This window comes from Falco punctatus (genome assembly GCF_963210335.1).
Source record: "Falco punctatus genome assembly, chromosome: 15".
In the NCBI taxonomy this organism is placed as follows: domain Eukaryota; kingdom Metazoa; phylum Chordata; class Aves; order Falconiformes; family Falconidae; genus Falco; species Falco punctatus.
In genome coordinates, this window is record NC_137595.1 from 8,846,788 (window position 1) to 8,865,550 (window position 18,763).

General features: G+C 38.7%; 1 protein-coding gene across 6 annotated transcripts in view; it reads right to left on the reverse strand.

The window, feature by feature from the left end:
- The window catches only part of LOC308053760 (integrator complex subunit 6-like), a 44,349-nt gene that overhangs the window by 8,533 nt on the left and 17,053 nt on the right, over window positions 1-18,763 (reverse strand). For 3 of the 6 annotated variants that reach the window (XR_013923787.1, XR_013923788.1, XM_080365437.1), the window contains exons 3-12: window positions 16,401-16,550; window positions 15,793-15,882; window positions 15,302-15,485; window positions 14,339-14,467; window positions 12,166-12,329; window positions 10,895-11,047; window positions 9,157-9,289; window positions 3,191-3,285; window positions 2,334-2,444; window positions 435-650 (exon numbers count right to left, since the gene is read on the reverse strand). Coding sequence is in view for 4 of the 6 variants with exons in the window: in XM_080365437.1 (XP_080221563.1) it covers window positions 435-650; window positions 2,334-2,444; window positions 3,191-3,285; window positions 9,157-9,289; window positions 10,895-11,047; window positions 12,166-12,329; window positions 14,339-14,467; window positions 15,302-15,485; window positions 15,793-15,882; window positions 16,401-16,550 (1,425 nt within the window). In the remaining 2 variants the exon portion in view is untranslated. Of the gene's footprint in view, window positions 1-434; window positions 651-2,333; window positions 2,445-3,190; window positions 3,286-8,880; window positions 8,962-9,156; window positions 9,290-10,894; window positions 11,048-12,165; window positions 12,330-14,338; window positions 14,468-15,301; window positions 15,486-15,792; window positions 15,883-16,400; window positions 16,551-18,763 lie in introns of those variants that run through there. The other 3 variants (XM_080365438.1, XM_080365440.1, XM_080365439.1) reach the window with 3 other exon arrangements.

The window sequence follows — 18,763 nt, forward strand, 5'->3', positions numbered from 1 at the left end:
TGCAGAGGAATTCCTCTATGAACTGTAATAATGTTAAGTATTAAAAAAATTATTCTGAAGTAACTTCTGAGTTTCATAACTGGATACAGCAGACTCAATGACTGTCTTTTCAACAAGACCTTATTCAGCATTAGGGCTTTCAGCTCCATTAACAATAAGCATGTTAATTCCTCGATGAACACTAGTTGTCTTTTGCAGAGACTGCCACTTAAAACACAGTAATCTTTGTTTACTACCACGGGATTTTCAAACAGTGTCCCAAAATCAAGTGCAAAAAATTGCATTTACTCTTCTCACTATTTACGTCTGTGCTACACTCTTCACAATTCAGTGAAAGTGTTTACTTCCTTCTTCTACACCAAGTCCATAAAAGTTACCCATTCAAAACAGATGAGATTAACTGCTTAATCATGCAAGATCACTATGCTGTTTACCTTGTTTAAAAGTCCTATGTGGAAGCCAGCAAATTCTTTAACATTCATTTCCGCCAGTCTCAGTGGAGATTCCCCAGTGATCCCTTGCAGCAGTTGCTTAAAATCCCTACTGTGTACCAAGGAGAGGCCACTGGAGTGATTTTTCACTTTTATTCCAATTTCTTGTGGAACTTTCTTACCCACTGAACCTATTATCCGTTCCGACTCTATTTTTGTCTAAAATGGAATCACACCATCAGTTAAAGAATCAGCAGGCATTGCACATTTCCAGTATAACACACATAGTACACTAACAGAATAAAACTATAAATTTAGTTCCCAACTTCTCAATCGGGAGAACTACCTACCCAGGGATATATTGGATTTACACAGACTAGATCTCAAGTAGAAAGAAATCCTAATGTGCTAGCATATGGGAAAAATATTTAGCCAGTGTATCTAAATTTATATGCCAGTAGGAGGTCTGTGAATATCCCTGATTTTGCTGCAAGTCTGTGACTTACTTTTATGTCCCTGAAGAAATATGTTTGAAGGGAAAGGGGAGGGGAGGGGGGCAGGAAGGTGGGATGCCTTAGGTTACTGTAAAGTTGCATCTTAAACAGCATTGTTCAGATACAGTAACATAATTTCAGACTTCATTTTTGTAACAACCTACAAACTACAGTTTGTACTGTATGCAACATAAGGGAGAGAAGTTTTTAAGAGAAATAAATTTTGTTTCACCAGCAATTTTCTAAAAACATATTACTTCTTCAATTAGCACAGATTTCTTATTATAGTTACAGATAATTTTACTTTATTAAGCTTTTACTGTATTCAAAGTAAGATTTTTACCCACTTGCAATACCTCCAAAAAACCCCAACCAACCAAAACCCCAAAACCCACAGTGATTGCAACCCACTTCCAGATCTCATTCTCTGCTGAGTTTGCTTCATGGCTTGTGGGAAACTGATTTTAAGACAGGAGGAGCACAGCAGAATTCTGGAATTGCTTGTCCCTATACAGGAGCTTATAATGCATCCAACACATTTAAACTGTTTCAAGTGCCAAGAATGTCTGTGAAAACAACACAGCCGTCTCAAGCCATTCCAACTCCATATTGCAGATAAATAATATGAATTTTCGTATAATTAAGTTACCAAAGTATCACAGGAAGTTGTATGTCTAATAGATGCTCAGTAATTCAGAAGCTTTTGGAATGTATTTTGTGCATTCTTTAAGGTGCAGGATTTTTTTCTTTCTGATTTTAAAGGCTGCACTGCTTCCCCACCGACTTCTACACATTAAACTACTGTTTTAAGAATGATTCGTGCTAAGCAGGCATGGCTTTCAGACACAGTTGCACATGAAACGGCATTCTTGACGAAGAGAGAAAGATATGTAGGACTATTTCCCACCAGGTCACACTTAACACACAGAATGAATTTGACCTGAAGGAAATAGGAAGCTCAAATATAAAGTTTGAGCTATGATTTTATTCCCCGTGGACAAGAACGTATGCCTTTTTTTTTTTGGAACATACACATTGCCAAGGCACACATGGAAATAAACATGAGACTGAGAGCAAGCCTCTGACTTCAGCTGTGAAAAACAATGGCAAGAGCAGTCATGAATCCAATCAGTGATTATCTTTGGAGTTTAATGGTCTAGCAGATACTTAAAATATAGCCAAAAAGGTCTCCTTCGCACTCCTCTCCACCAGTTACAGAAGGCACAATCACTGGCTACAGAACCACTCCGGATTCATCCATATTTGTGGTGGAAATTCTCACCAATCTTCAATTAATATACGCTGTACACCCATATGAACTCCCACAGGGATTAACTGCTTTATAATAAGATTACCACAAACTAAATAATCAACGCACTTCTAATTGCAAAGGTTTTATCAATACTACCTGTTGGCTGAGTTTTTTAAGGTAAGAGATAACACTGTAACTAAGTCCACAATCTAAATTATCTGATATCAGATTTGGAGCTCCCATCATCCTTAGGGCTTTCTTTAATGGCTATAAGGAAAACAAAATACACAATAGTAAGAGAATAAGTCTTTAAAAAAAAAATTTATAAGATCAATTACAGGAAGCTAAGGCACATAGATTAGTGCTCTAGCTTTTCCACTTTTGGCCACTAAAATTCAAGTCTATTCAGATAACATGTGACATGAGTTTGGTAGTCTAACTAGCTCGCAATGGACGTTATGCCACATCACCAAGACACCACACAGCGTGGTGCCGCTGGCAATTTCCACTCAAAGGCTTCAGTACCAGAATAGCCGGGATGATGCAAGTCCATATTGAGGTGCATTGTCCAAGCTACATGTAAAAGGTGACACAGTGCCTCCCCCCACCCTTTATTTGGCCCAGCCAGTTCTCTTAGTATCACCTTCCCAAGTTCTAGCACTACACCCTCATTAACAAACAAATCTGCGTTTCCCTTATCAAAGTTACAAAAATGCCAAATTGGGTTTCTCTGAACAATCTGAAGTACTTTAGATCAAAGCTTATATAACATTTAATGTACAGAAAATACATTTAATATCTTAATATAGTTACTGTTACTCAACATTACTAGAAATTTATTATTTCTTAGAAACATTTGACCTGATGTACATACCTCTGCAAAGAAAAATGTTTACTACCTAAAATGTCATGCTAATTATGTAAACAAAATTTACTAGTAAGAGGTATGATGCACAGGACTCTGGTCACACCAGCCATTATACCCAGCAGGATGAAATGAGAAAGGAACATACCAGTAAGTAGTAAGGAGGCATTGTTTTTAAGTAGTTGTCAAAAGCTTGTCGCCACTTCAAATTTGGCTTAAGTTTGTGAACCTTAAACAAGTCATCTGCAACAAGGAAAACAACAAAAGAAGGTTTCATTTATATAGTCCCAAGCCATTAGCACAATCCAAAACTGAACGTGCCAGGTTTCCCCCCTTTTTCTTTTCTCCCTCCACCCATCTCCCAAGGGGACCTTCCCCATAAAAACTGTTCTTAATCTTAGGTTTGAAGGATTGTGAATCCCCAGTCCTAGCTGCAGTAGACAGTCCAGAACAAGTCCTCATTATAAGCAAACTTACAAGGTACACCAGACTTAAATTGCAACTACTTGCAACACAGAAGCTGCAACAGATCCACCTGTTAAAGCGTTTCACCTCCCTTGCCTCTCTCTGGCATCATCAGGGACTCCCTGTACCTGATAAAACCAAACACCACCCATTTGCTTCAATTTCCGTATTCAGCCCAGCTTTCTTTTGTTCAACCTGTATGATGAATTCTGGTCTCCAGTAAAAAAAACATTCTTGGGCATCAAAGGGAAAGAAAAAAAAAAAACAAACCCCAAAAACCCATAAACATCAGAACAGGGAGTCCTTCTAGTCAGCTTTGCTGGATTCTGCAGGCGGCAGCAGCAGCCGCCCTTGAGCAAACGGGTGTACCTCCAGCCACACTGCCTGCCTCCTGCCAGAGCAGCAAACTCTCCCACGGACACAGATAAGAGACAGTGATTAGCTACAAAAACAGCTGCCCTTTAAGAGAGGGGCAACCAGACAGATTATTTCCTTTGGATACCACTTTAGAAATACCTTGCTTGCACTAGAGGTGTGCATACGGTCGTTTAGGGATCACTGAGTTGAAGCATGTGCCTATTTGTCACGCATGCTATAAACGGCAACAGTGACCTCTGAACATCAAAAACGAACACAGTATCCTGCAATTTATCATTCAAAATTGCAAATTATAAACTGAAATAAAGCTTCTCCTTAGTAGGGCTGTAATATGCTGGCAAAGTGAGGCTAATGGAAGGATATGCAGGACTGGAGAAAGGGATGTCCAAAAATTAACTGGAGAGAGCTGTAGGAGACAGAGATGCACAGAAGAGGGTGTGCGAAAGACAGATGCAGCAAGGAAATTGTTTTCTCCAGACTGAGCTTTCAGGAAGATATATTTGGAGAAGAAAATTTGACTTGCATGGTATTCTGCACAAACCGAACAGATGTTAAGATACAATTTTCCAAGTTCTCAGTCAAACCACACTCAATTACAGGTATTTTCCAATCTAAATGAGTTCTGTATCACATATAAAAAGCACACTACAGATGCTACTTGTTCTCTTTCCTGGCCTGAAGGAAGTGGGGTGGAGTTGGAAAGGACAAGTTAGAACTCCATTTAAAATCTCAATATACCATATGCTTAGCACTATTATCCAGAAGAACCTGTGATGATATCATGACATATGGCAAATACAAAATTACATCCACTCTTATCCTATAGGCCTATTAGCTTTTGGCAGCAAAATGGAAGTTAAAACTATATCCCTCTCCCAAAATAAGTAAAAAAAGATTCAAAATGTAAAATGTTCAGTACTATAGTACACCCTAATATTTTAAAGTCTGCAAGTTGGTTACGAGTATGCCTTGAACTTTAAACCTCTTATCAGCACTTTATTATTGTCTCACTTCTTGCACTGTGAAGGCTGGACCAGTATATAATGCCTGCAGTTCAACTGCACAACTACTCTTAAATAGCACAGATGCTCATAATCCTCAGCTAGCTATGATTCGTAATCCACAGCACAGCCGTATCTGAGAACTCAAATGCCAATACACCTCCCTGATCTTCGCTATCCAAGTTCTCAAATCTAAGCAGAGCTTCAGCAAAGATTTGTCTATTTAAAATGAGAGCATCCCCAGAGCACGAACTCACCCTCTAAAAGGAAGGCAGTCACGGTGGTAAAACACAGCCACAAGTTTCAAAGAGAACATCATCATCAACATCTTACCTTGCCTCTACCGGGAGAGTTTGAGACATACACTGTCAGCAGATTGCAACACAGGCACTTGAAATGTACTTTCCACTGTGCCCTGGGCTGCACATAATCATTTATATAAATAAGCAAACAATCAGTAACCCAGTTAACTATGTCCTTCATATATTAAATCCCAGATTTTTGTAGATAAAATCCAAAAGTATTGTAAAATCCTTTTGTAGGTTAGCTTGAATTCGATCTATTAACTTTCAGGTACTACTCTCTGTATAGTCCATTTAATGCAGAATTCCTTTCACTTCTAAACTCAGAGGGATCTAAAAGCACTGGATAATTGGGAAAGGGCCGCAGCTGCAGCAGTTCAAGAGATCAGGTAAAACTACAGACAGACCAGTTAATTTAAAACTGTGTGGTGAAAGTCTTTATCCACTTCAGATTAATGTGCGAAACCACCACATTGTGACAAACAGGATACCCATACACATCTTTAATACCCAGAACTACACAAAAGGGGGCTTGATGAACTTTCAAGCTCAGTGAACAGTAAAAAAACCCACCAAGAAGTAAGAGCATAAGAGAATGGTCAGCAGGTAGTTTCAGTAGTTCAGCTGGAGCCTAATTACAAGAACAGTTCATGTGACAACAGACTAGTTGAGTGACAGCTTGCACCATGTTAACTCCCAAGTAAAACTTATTTTTTTAATCACCACCCACATCAAATTCCACCTGAGCAAGTACACCACTATTCCTTATTGACTCCTATAGTTCTCTGAGCTTTTTTATACCTCTTCACTAATAGATACACTCTTTTGTTTTAAGCAGTAGAGACATGATTTTACGTTCATGGAAAACAGTATCCTTCCCTGCAAACAATCTAGCCAAAAATAAGGCACTACAATGTGAAATAGTACCCACCATTAAAAAAGGTATTATGGCACACTTTTTCAATTGATTCAAAACATTTGGCTCTCCCTCCCTGTACCACAGCATGCTGTGTTCACATTTGTGAGAAAGGCAGCCCTTCGTCTCCAAAACATAAAATCATTACTTGCAGGTTCTCTCGGAGAGCCTGTAAAAGCATCAAAGGAAACCATCCACATTGCAGTCCGTCACAGGCAGACATTTTCTAAATGCTCGTCTTCTGCATATTTAGACCCACAGAGAAAGGGTATCAACCACCTTCTCGTGGTGTTTTCATCACTCGCTACTGCTTCTGCTGACAATCCCAGGGAATAATTACTCTGATAACACAGCAGTGCCTGTCCTCCCATTAACGCAGCTACAATCAGCCAAAGAAACATCTGAGGCAAGGCAGGAGCATTTAGAAGTACACCTCATCTTTGCTAAGCTCACTCTCAAACCCTTCATTCAACTTCTACTTTATAAACTTGGCTGTACAATTGCTTTTAAACAGAACGATATCTGAACGATCATAGCTTTGCTATGATCAGTTAAAGGCAACAATCCATCAAGAGGAAATTTCTGCAATCTGTGGGCCAAACGTACTCAGCAAAGTACGTCAGCATCTGCCTGTGAAAACCTCGGCCTTCAGAAGTCTGCCTCACACTGAACAAAAAAAAAAATTACAAGAACTGCACCCCACCTCCTCAGTTCTCAGAGCAAACCACCACCCCAAGCCACTCATATGGCCTCTCTAGCCTTTCCCAGGAAAGCAAAAAGGAGCTTCTCAGCTGCAACAGCACATCCCACATGGTCTGTCTTACCTCTGTAAAAGAACTAGAGACCAGAGTTTTTGTCAAGACAGTCAGATTACCATGGCGCATGGGTCAGGTCAACACACAGACTGTGCAGCTTCACTGTTTTACAAAGTTTCATTAATTAGCTCCTTCCCTTTCAAAGCTTCAGACTCTAAAAGCAGACCCATTAAGTTACAAGCTAGGAAAAGCTACAGCATTCCAAAATCCACTCTTGCTGAAGCAGAGATATAAAATCACCAAATCTGAAGGATGTGGTACAATTTACCTCTTTCAGTCACAGACCACTACATCTCGTTTCAGTTTGCTCAAGTATCATCTGCAAGCTTACTCACGCATACCTATTTTACTCGTCCTTTAGGGCTCTTACATAATTTTCCAAAAACAGAAATAAAACTTCCCCCGCTCAAAATGCAGAAGGAAAACGAAAATGCAAGAAAAAAATATTCTTAAGCATCTTACTAGCTGTTTATAAGGTTGAACACATATAAGCCACTTGATAAGACAGTGCAAATAATACCGTTGTGAAGTGGTTTTGGCTTGGTCTGAAAGAGCCACTAGAAGGAACAGAGAGAGATTATCCATGGCACTATCCCAAGACAAGTCCCAATCCTCCAACACAATGTTCTACCAGTAAGGTAGTAGCCACCAGAACCACACTGATGCAGCAGTATGGGTGGCAGTGGCCGAATAGAGCAGGCTTCTCCTGGGCTTGGAATTTCTCACATCCTTTTTAATCCAGGTGAGAGTCATCAAAGATTGGTTTATCACCTTTGTTGTTTTCTGCACTGCTAAGTAGAAAAGGGGCCAGATCTGCTTTTGTGTTTTATGTATATTCTGTAGAATTCAATTCCACCGTGCCTTAGACACCAAGGATAAACAAAGTCCTGGAACAAGATCTGAACGTAACACTTTGTGTATGTGTTTGTGTTAACTATACGGAACGCACAGTATTTGCATCCTAAAGAAAGCACCCCTTTTATAACTCAAGCAACATTGAAGCTCTGCATTTTCCTTTAAACCTTCAGGAATTTAAGATGTGAGACACCAGGTGACTAAGCTGCAGAATAGCACTACACATACTGAAAAATGCCTTTCTCCAAAGAGTAGGAAGAGCTTTACACCCCTGCAAAAAAGGCAGGGGGAAGACAAGAGCTGCGAGGGAAGACACAGCAGAACTGCAAATGTCAACATCAAAGTGAATAGGGAAATTCATTTAGTATCAGTGATGGCTTTTCAGCTAGCAGATCTGCTGCAGTAATTCAGTAGCCACAAACTTGCAGAAACGCTGATTTAGTCTAGAAGTATCCTACTTGCACCCTGTGGGACCGTTATTAGGCTACATGGGTAACTATATGAGACACATGCAAATTATCAGCAAGCACAAATTTCTTTTTTTGGTTATGACCAGCATTATGAAAAAGCATTCCTGAACTGTGTTGCGGGGCTTCTTTTTTCTAGAAATGAATGGAAAAATCTGTGTAAGACAGTCAGAGTCAATGTTAATTCTCTTGATCTCCACTGTTACTCTGTATCACTAAACACACCCACAAAAACCAGAACAAGAAAAAGCCTTACAGCATCTGCAACTAAAAGGGTTAGTAGCACCCAGGAAATTCTTCTTTCTGCCATTACCTTTATACCGGAACCCTAATAACCACAATAATTGTGGCAGTTATTCACACACAGCACCTTTTCATACCGTCTTTCCTGTAGAAAGTAATTTCATTATGGGGGTGAAAAAAAACACTGGTCCTTTGGGCAGGGAAGAAATGTAGACTGTTTCACTGCTTAACTCCTCCTTACTGCTCTAAACTGCATCAGGGAATTCCCTCTTCCCAACACCCATGACAAACACTGCATCTGATCTTCCAGTAAAAAATTAGCTGCTACAAGAGCAACTGCAAAACCTGGATACACCACACCCTAAATGAGGGAAAAGAATGGAGGTTGAAGCTTACTCCAGGTTAAGGAAGAGGCTACGTGTCTAGGAGGTGAACAGCATCAAACATGCACTGGAAGCAGGTAGCTCTCCTCCTCTGCTGGAGAGAAAAAAAGGGAGAGGGGGTATGAAAATCCTCTCCTCCCAAATTATGTTAAAGAGTTTGCAACATTCTCTACTCTCTGATCTCCATTATTTTATAATGTCTCAAACTAAGGCAGAACACCAATCATTATTGTTTTGCTTTTACTTTGACGTAGCTGCACTGGCAGTCCAATGTAAATTTATTACCTACCTAACAACGGAAGTAAAACAGGGTAGTTGTAAGGCATCACAAAGAGGTTTACACAGGTTAAAGTAGTGCTTGCTTTTAAATACCCGAACGGATGGCCAAGTTCGCTGTATTTTCCACTGCTACTCACAAATACCTGACAAAGAATAAAAGATATCACTGTATTAGAAGAACATTAAGAATATTAAGCATAGGGCATTTAAAAATTAAAATCCATCTGAATCCAACTGCATTTAAGATGGCAAATTGTCAAGAAGAGCCAAGCTTGAGGTTGCACACATCAGGATGAGTATGCACCTACATCTCCCAGTCACAAAACTGAGACTTGCAACATTTAGTGTACCCCCAGTCAGTGTGGAAATTCTCTTCGCAGTACGATCTTTAGTGCTTTAGTGAAACTACTTTGAAGTGATGCTCTAAAAAGTTTTTGAAATTATTTAAAATAGGTTAGGGGACATCTGTTGAAGGTATGTTAAGAAACAATCTATTTGAAATTACTCTTCCAACATAAAATAGCTGACTAAAATTTAAAACACTGATAAGAGAAATATAAAATTTTAAAGTTTAGCAATTAAGCAAAACAAAAAAAAATTCAACAAACATTTTAATTATGCCAAGCACCAACACTCTTAACATTGTCTTTTTTAAAAATATGTAATACATATATATGGGGGTATTAGCCTTGAAAAGCAATACAGACAAACAACTATTTCAATAGGATAAAGATGGTATGTATTCTTATTGAGACAGTCAAAATAACCCATATCTAACCAAAAACAGCTCTCATAAAAAAGAAGTAAACCTCGAAGTAAAAAGGAAGTGGGTTTCCTCTATTTTTTCAGGGCATAAGAAACAGGGTTTGTTACACAGTTTCTATCAGAGTGAGCCTATTTCTCTAGTTTTTAAGGGTCTGCTATGTAGCTGGGAGAAGAAAAGCAGTTTTTGAGAAACAGCAGTCATTTTACTAACAGGCAAATAATGTATCTATGAATGTTTAAAGGACATTTCTGAAATTATTAAAAGTAACTTCCATTTTTCTTCTGAATCTGCACATTATATTTTCAGTTAAGTTGTAGTGTTTATTAGGAAAACAGAAACATGAAAAAGACATCTCCAAACTCATCTTTCCAGCTAAAGTGTCACACTAAGCAAATGCCTGGTGTACATATTAAGCTATTCTTTACAAAAACACCACTGAGAAGGGAATTAAAAGCCTTAATTTTATAGGGGATGCAGAAACAAGTCACTTAAAAAAAAACCTGACAAAAGGAGCATGTGACAAAGGATTTCAGCAACAGAACTTTGACCTCTTCAAGGCCAATCTAGTCAACAAGATCAACAGCTTCCATTCAATTCCCATTAGCAGCTTCAACCATCTAGTGGAAATTATTTGCAGCTGTTGATTAGGTAGCATAATGGAAACTAGTGCTAGGTTTTCCCTGTAAGCAAATGGAAGCCTACAGAGGATTTCAATTTAGCCAAAAATGGAACCTGAGGGACACATTTCTTAGCAAAATGAGATGGACCTAGAAACAGAATTAAATGAGATTACCAAGCCTGTAGAGGAAACACTTATTCTGACTCCTGATAATTCTATTAGAAAGGAGGTAACTGAAACCTTGACATGTTTCTTCTCATCAACTGCAGAGTCTGCAACCAGACCCCAATTTTCCAGGCTTATGAAGACTGAAGTACCTTAAGATACCCATTACATTTCTAGAATCAAATAAAGGGCAAATACCTGCCAGCAGGTATGCGGAGACTTTCGTTCCAAGATGTACTGTGTTAAAGGTGAAGGCTCAAGCTCATACTTGTCGAAAGGAAGCTTGTCTATTACCATTGGCTCACAGTCTACACAGGAGAACCTCACAACAGGGTGAGCTGTGCGTGGAGGCTAAAAGGAAGGGGGAAAAGCATATCAATTGTCTCGTATTTATGGTAAACAAATCAATTCTCTTAAAAAGATTCATAAGCAGAAATTCTACCATCCTATGGGCTTAAACTCTCCATTTCCACAATTTTATTTAGAAAACATAACGAGCTTCCACAATAGAATACAGAATAACCAATTTTTTTCTCCAACTTTAAAAAAAAACAAACCACAAACCCAAACCAAAAAGCCACACACTGATACACACATTCTTCCCACCAAGAGAAAAACATGGTTAATATTCAACTCTTTATCGTGGTATTTAAAAGCCTCCATGTCAATCAACCTATAACAACACAGGCAGGTTTAAAGAAAACTTCAACTCTGCTTCCCAGCTTGATGTTCAGAATTACAGATGTGAAACTGCACTCCACAAAAGATCTCCCCAGATATTCCCTGCAAGTCTGATTTTTTTTTTACTCTTCAATCGAGGGGTGGGGGTAGGGGGGAATGGATAAACAGTACCTTGAGCATTTGCAAAGTACAGAAACAGAACATGCCTAGCAAGACAGAGATGTTTAGAAAGGCTAGTAAGGCATGCCAAATGTACGAGTATTTCAGTATGAAAAGGAGAAATGAATGCTGTTTTCTCCCTGCTTTCTGAAGGGGGTAGCCCTTCTCTTTCAGTTTTAATTCTTCCTGCTATTGAAGGAAGAGTCCACATATGAAGTTAATACTAAGCAGAGAAAACATGGTTGATCTTCTGTCAAAACCAAATACTCCTTTTTCTATACAAATGCATTTTATAAAGCTTTGATTAAAATTTAATAGGCTCACTATGATTTGTCATATGTGAAGTAATTTATAGTTATGTTTTATGATCTTTTAAAACCATTTACCAAACTAACTAACCACATACATGGAAGAAAACCTTCCAGATGAGAAGAAAAAACTGAAAAAACACAGCATACAGTATCAACATTAGATTATACCATTTTGTGTTAAAAACAGTTTTAACTACCCTTTTAAAGCAAAGTCAGATCATATTAGTAAACGGAGAAAGTAAAAAAACTAATGTAGTATTCGTTTTCAGTCTGTTTAATTAGGTGTAGCATCCTTTTTTCAGTTCTTATTTTACTTACCAGTGTTGGTGAATTCTGATCAGGCCAAAAAGATTCTGGGATTGGCCAGTGCCCAACAGGAACACCCGTTTTAGGGTTAGGCCGTACATAAATGAGTTTATGACAACTATGCCACGGTTGAGAAGCAAATGAATTGATGGGCCTGGATGAATCAACAAGTCCATCTAAAATTTAAACAAAGCAAAATAACAACAAAAAGGAAAAAAAAAAGCTACATGCATGCATTTGTCTCCTAGCAAAATTTCTGTATTAGCAACCAATAAGGTGTTTCATTACAATTGTTTCAAAGACATACAGATCTTTACATCAGTGGCTGAAAAAAACTATACATCCCAGTGTAGAACAGCATCATCTGAGAAACAATGCTAACATTTGCCCGTATCTATCCTTCTGCTCCTGTGGCACAGGCATGAGATAATTAGTGCAGCAAGGTATACTCACGTATTATAGAAAACGCTATTTACTTAAGCTTAGTACTTTGACATAGATCTAATAGGCGACAGCAAGCCTATCGGGTTTAGTTCTGCTGCACCTGTGGAGACTGGTCACGTGCATTTACAGTCTTTCTACATCAGATGCAAAGCTCATGGACTGATGCTGCCATTAGTGGAAACAAAGTGGAGAAAAGTTTCATGGAGAAGTCAGATGCATCTTGCAGGAGCAGCTTTTGTCACATTTTTAATCAGGAAGAATTCAAATATCACTTAAAAACCACCACCTACTGGAACCAACCAGCATTTTCTCCCAGCCCACTGCAGCACAGACTCCCCACTGACAAAGAATTTTGTAGCAGTACAGATTCTGACTAGTAGTTTCCAAAGATTGCTCTTCAGAGCAAACATCACAGCAGAGCTCACCTATTTAAAGAATCTTCATTTTGAAAAGATTTTATATTACTGTTTTTCCTTGCTTTAGGCAACTGGCCAATAATACTGTGGAAAACACCTTTCTGTTACGCATCAGTTTGGTTTCTCTGCATTATATCCACAATGATTTTTATAGCTTTGGTAAAGCCCATCGTATTTCTCTCTATTTTAGGACTTTCTCAATTACCGTAAAGACGGAAAGTCTCTCAGTGTTTTTACAGATGCACTTCCACAGTACATCACCACTTAAATGTGACAAAAATAAATAAAATAAAAGAAACAACAAATGTCACCAATCATTTTGCCACACAGGAGTGCATTTAGGCCAACAGAGACACACGAATTTGCTGAGGTGCTGTCGTGCACCATGTTATAGGAAAGCCTTCCAATAAAACAACGCTTAAATACGCAAAAGGAGAAAAAATATATACAAGTAAGAAAAAGGTAATTCAAAAATGGAAGTGGGAATAAAGCTGGCTATGCTAGGATGGTCAGGGGATCCTAAAAGCCATTATGTTTCTGACATTCCAGGAACATCTTCATTTCCTAAATATGAACTGGTCAGCTCCCTCTCCTTCCTTTCAAGCATGATGTCTGCAAATCATAAAAACTGCTCCACATTAAGAGTGCATTTTCCTTTTCCCTGTTATGCACTTTACTTACAGCTAGCATAATAATTCCTTGTTCTTTCCATGCAGTTTTTCACTTGTGGCTAACATTCAATTGAAGTTTACTGTGTTGTGATCAATTAGCAGAATGAAAGCATACAGAAAATTAAGCATTGAGATTACTTTAGAGTTGTTTAAGCATTTAAATACACTGGTCCTGGATTTAATTATTTTAAAACCAAGTTTTGACAATACCGTAATTCAAACTTTACTGCCTCCTGCAAACATTCACTTTCCTCAGCCCCACCCCCAAAGAGAGGTAGGAAGAGTGACAGGTGAGCTAGCAAGCAGGTAGATCATCCATACAAGTACATACATGCAAACTTATGACACCATTTAACTTATGAAGGATCAAACTAACACTTTTAAAAATATAACGAAGATGAGACTAAACATAAATAAACAACACAGAACTACTCAAAAGCTATGAACAGCACATCCATTATGATGTGGGGTATTTAGATACCAGAACACTACCAATGAAGCATTTCTTATTAGAATGTATTAAGCATCTGATGCATCCTGTACACTACAGTGAGAAGCTGGTAGGAAGGACACTGAAGACACTTAAGGACATTTGCATGCATACAAAACATTTCTTCTTGAACATCAGGGGGAAAAAAACCCCAGTTACTATACCTTCTCCAATAGGAGCTGGATCTGGTCCTGACTTTTCAAAGTTAATAACAACTCCACTTTGGACTTTTTGAACTAGAGATTCTAAACATTGATTCAACATTCTTTGTGTCCGAACACAGTAAGAACGACCTATGCAAGAGATAAATTACACAGGGAAAATACAAAAGCAAGTTTTGAGTAATCTTAATAAAGGAAGATGTCTTATTACGTAAGTCACACTGCCAAGGCTTTCAGTTTTATCCAAAATAATAGCAGTAAGTTTTGTGTAAGTTTTATATAAAAAGGCAACATACTTCTCAAATGCAATATAACCAAGGAAAAAAAAACACAAACCTGCTGAGCTTTCATTCATTAATAAAAGGCACCATTAAGGCTAAATCAGGTTGGTTCAAGGCCAACTCTATAAAGGTACTTAAGAACATCCAATTTCACCAAGTCTATGTCATATATCTGATTTTGTCTACCCAAACCTTACCAACTCCTATACATGCCCAAACTTCCCCCTGCCAAGCAACATTTTTCTCAAGCACCAATTAAAAAAAAAACACCTGATCAACACATCAAGGAACAGGCTCCAGAATTAGTTCTTTTAAAATGAAATTCAGCCTATTAGCCCTGTAGCAGAATTAACATCTCAGTAATACTTGTCCCAGTCAGTTCAACATTTAAATAAAAAAATCTTGTGACTGAGCAAAGCCAGCCACCTGAAGGATTTTCCAGCCCCTCCTACTGGTGCATTAATAAAATGCTCTCACATTTATAAGCTCTGAAACAGAAATACTGTTTTATTTTAAAGTTATCTTGTGATACTGGAAACCAAGCTCAAAAAGCACCACCCAGATTCACATGGACGCTGAGCAATTCAGATGGAGAAAACAGGCATAGGTGAATTTGAATCAAAGGAAAAGAAACATTTTAAGGCAAATGCCAAATATTAACCAAAACAAAGGAACATCCAGTTACCTCCTGTAACTTCACACATCTGTGTGATGGCAGATTCGTCAGTAGGCACACTCCCAAGCTGCTCTGGTTCAGCAGATGCAGCTCCTGGCAAACGCAGTACTAGAGCAAACAGCCTTTGATCCCAACGAAATGGTTCTTTGGTTAGTTCACTTCCAGGCAAAGGAGAATTCAAGGGAAGATGAAGCTGATAAAAGAAGATTTAAGAATATTTTCAAGTATTTGCACACTATGTAAAAACGTAATACCCAAATTCATTCATTCCTCTGTAAAGGACCCGATTTCTCTCCTATCCGCTACTTTATCTGAAGTCTGGAAACCCACATGGGCTATGAATTTAAGCACTGGGTAACGACAGCATAGCTAGTTTCTGTTCTCCATAAAACAGGTTGATGAAGCAGAAGTACAATTAGCAGGAAAAAACAATTAATATTCATCTCAGCATAGCACCAACTTGCAAGATCATAACTTGAAAGAATGTAATGCAAGTTTACCTCCTCTTGAACTCCAGCCGTATTTGTCAGTTTGTTTCCGTCTGTGATGGTAATCAAAATAGATGGCTCCAAAAAGAATGGATTCCTTCCCTAGAGACAAAAAGCACAGGAATGCTAAGAGTAACTTTAATGCTCGGCTATAGACTTGTATTTTTGTCATTATAAAATAAATAGTAATATGAACAATCTTTCAAAATAACCCTGGAATTTTCTTTTCATGTGTGGAGCCAAACAGAACTGTACAAGATGTGCTACTCTGCACTCACACACCCATCCTAAAGACATTTGTAGAATTACGAGTCTTTTTCCTCCAGTAACAGTATGAAACCCCTCCAGCTCACAAAAGTGGTCTATAAATTGGTAGTAATACAGAGAACTCAGAAACTCATGATGACAGTGGGACAAAAACAAAAGAACTGGACCCTTCAAATGTGAGAGGGGGGGAAGCCAGGACATTTAACTACAGATAATGTAAAAGTCCAACATTTAAGAAGAAAAAAAAAAGTAAAACTCAAAAACAAACTTGAACCACCAAAACCCCTCTCCCACTAGAATTTCAAGAAACATAGAAAAAGTAAAAGACTGAAGACTACAAACAGATTTATTACCTGTCCATAGTTGTCTATTCCAGACACTAATCTATTGAGATTTAGCAAGTCAAATGATGACCTGAGTGCCTGACCAAGGGTTGTCAGTCCTGAAGCCTGCAGATTTTTCAGTTCATTCATAAACGTTGCGTGGTTTTCCTTCCATCCAGCCTATACATAAAACAAAAAAAGCTTATTAGTTATTCTAGCAACAAGCTGAAATCAACTGCAAGTTATTTCCCCATCAAAAATTATATTCCTGATTAATGGATACACTACATCATTTACATGCTACACACACCTAATCCACACATGCACAACTTGATGTGAAATATACAGTTAAGCCTGTAATGGGAGGCTTGCAGAACACTCACTGTCGAGCAATTGAACAAATCTGCAAATACCCATCTCTTACATTGAAAACTGCCGTAGAGGTGATGCAATTAATAGAAGTATTTGGATTTGGCATGTGAGTATTTTAGAAGAAAGTGTCAAATCTAGAAATCAGAAATGCAGCTGCCAAAGTAATAGCTAAGATACAAGCAGCACAATGTTGCTGCTTCTTCAAATAAACACCCATTCCCCTTTCATCCTCTCCTCCATAAATTGAGGCTAGAGGGAAAGAAAGGATGTATTTGCAACATGTACTAATGCAGGCATTAGAAATTTAACTGTTAAAAAGAAGAAAGGTAAAGCAGCAGTAGCAACAGTGACTGTCACCTTTGCCCCCTTGTCACAGCCTCCCCTTCTCACAATTTCCCTAAGTGGGAAGCATGCAAGCATATGAATTTAGTAGAAGGAATATAAAAACAATAAACACCACAACCAAAAAAACCCCCATAATCAGCTATTTTTAGTATTACACGACTCTTGCCCAACTTTTCTTTTTTCTTGTACTTCCCCCCATCCCAGCCCTGCAGGCTCAGTTCACGCCTTTTAACGCGCTGTATCAAGCAACCTCTGTCACTTCTGCATTACAACTCCCCTGCCTTTCTCCTACCTCGGTATTTCAACTGCCAGCCTTCTAACCACACCCTTCTGTCCTTACTTCCCAACATAACATTTTCTGTGGAGCAGTCGCAAACACCCCACATAACGCAGAACCAAATCACTGTTTAGTGTCTCAGTATCACAGCTTGAAATTTTGGAGGTCTTGAAAAAAGTTATTGCTGACAAAGCCCGCAGACCATTCAAAGGAACAGCAAAAAGCGATGAAGATGGATCAGTCCTACCAAGCACTCTGGATCCTATGGCAAGCAGGGCTTACACACATCAGCATCAGCTGTGATTCACATTTCTCTTAAAAGTGGTACAGTGCAGGGTCAGGAAGCTATTTTAGAAAACACTAGCTCACAGGAAATTGGAAGAGGACTTAAGCTGCCTCAACTAAGAGAAACAAAGCTTGAAAATCCCAGCTCTTCACTCAATTATCAGCCTTGCTATCACATCATACTCTCCAAACCATTCTTGCAGTAAGCGAGCAGTGAATACACCCAGGCTCCACGAGGAATCCTAATTACACACACGCAGAGAGAATCATTTCAGACAGTCTGACTTTTGCTGGGACAATCTCTGAGCAATACATCCTCCAGGGTGAAGCAGACTCTCTCCTCCCTGGAGCACTGGGTTCAGTAGCAATCACCCGCTGACTATGCCATGCTGTTCAAGGACCTGAAAGGACAGATTTTCCTGTACTTTTTAAAACACTATATCCCACTTCAGTACACACACTGTGGACTGTGCAGGTGGTCACAGGGTAGACAAGTTTAGAGCCCTAAATGAATACAGGAAAGGAATAGGAAGGAAGGACGTGAGATGATCAATATCTGCTGCTGAGTTCTCAAGCCTGAGTTTTTCAGAATAAGGAATTATTATAAACAGATACAAAAAAAACAGGTTTTGGTCAAGTTTAGCTCCCAGGACTAGTTCCTCAGGCTTTAGATTAGCGCAAGAGAGACAGAAAACTCTGCAACGGAGTAAAGAACGAACACTTTCAGCAGGTCTGGCTTAGCTGTATCATCAAACTGCCCTTGAAGCTCAAAGGAACAGTGTAGTTCGATCAGCCCGGTAATTCTTAATAAAACACCATCAACACCCACTCACAATGACAGCTTAACAAAATACAGCATCTCATCAGCTGAGCCACAGACAACTCCCCACACGTCTTTCAGCCTAAGGCAAGAACAAAGTGCAAACACAGGGTCATTGTTTTGAAGTCAAAGTGATTTAATGATCTTTTTTCAGAGAAAAAAACCCACCAAATCCCAACAAGATCATCTGTGTTATCCTGAAAAAGTCTGTCTTAAAACAATTTAAGTGAACAATTGCAAAAGATGTTTTTGCATGAATTCTATGAACCCCTAGATGTAGGTAAAACTGCTTCA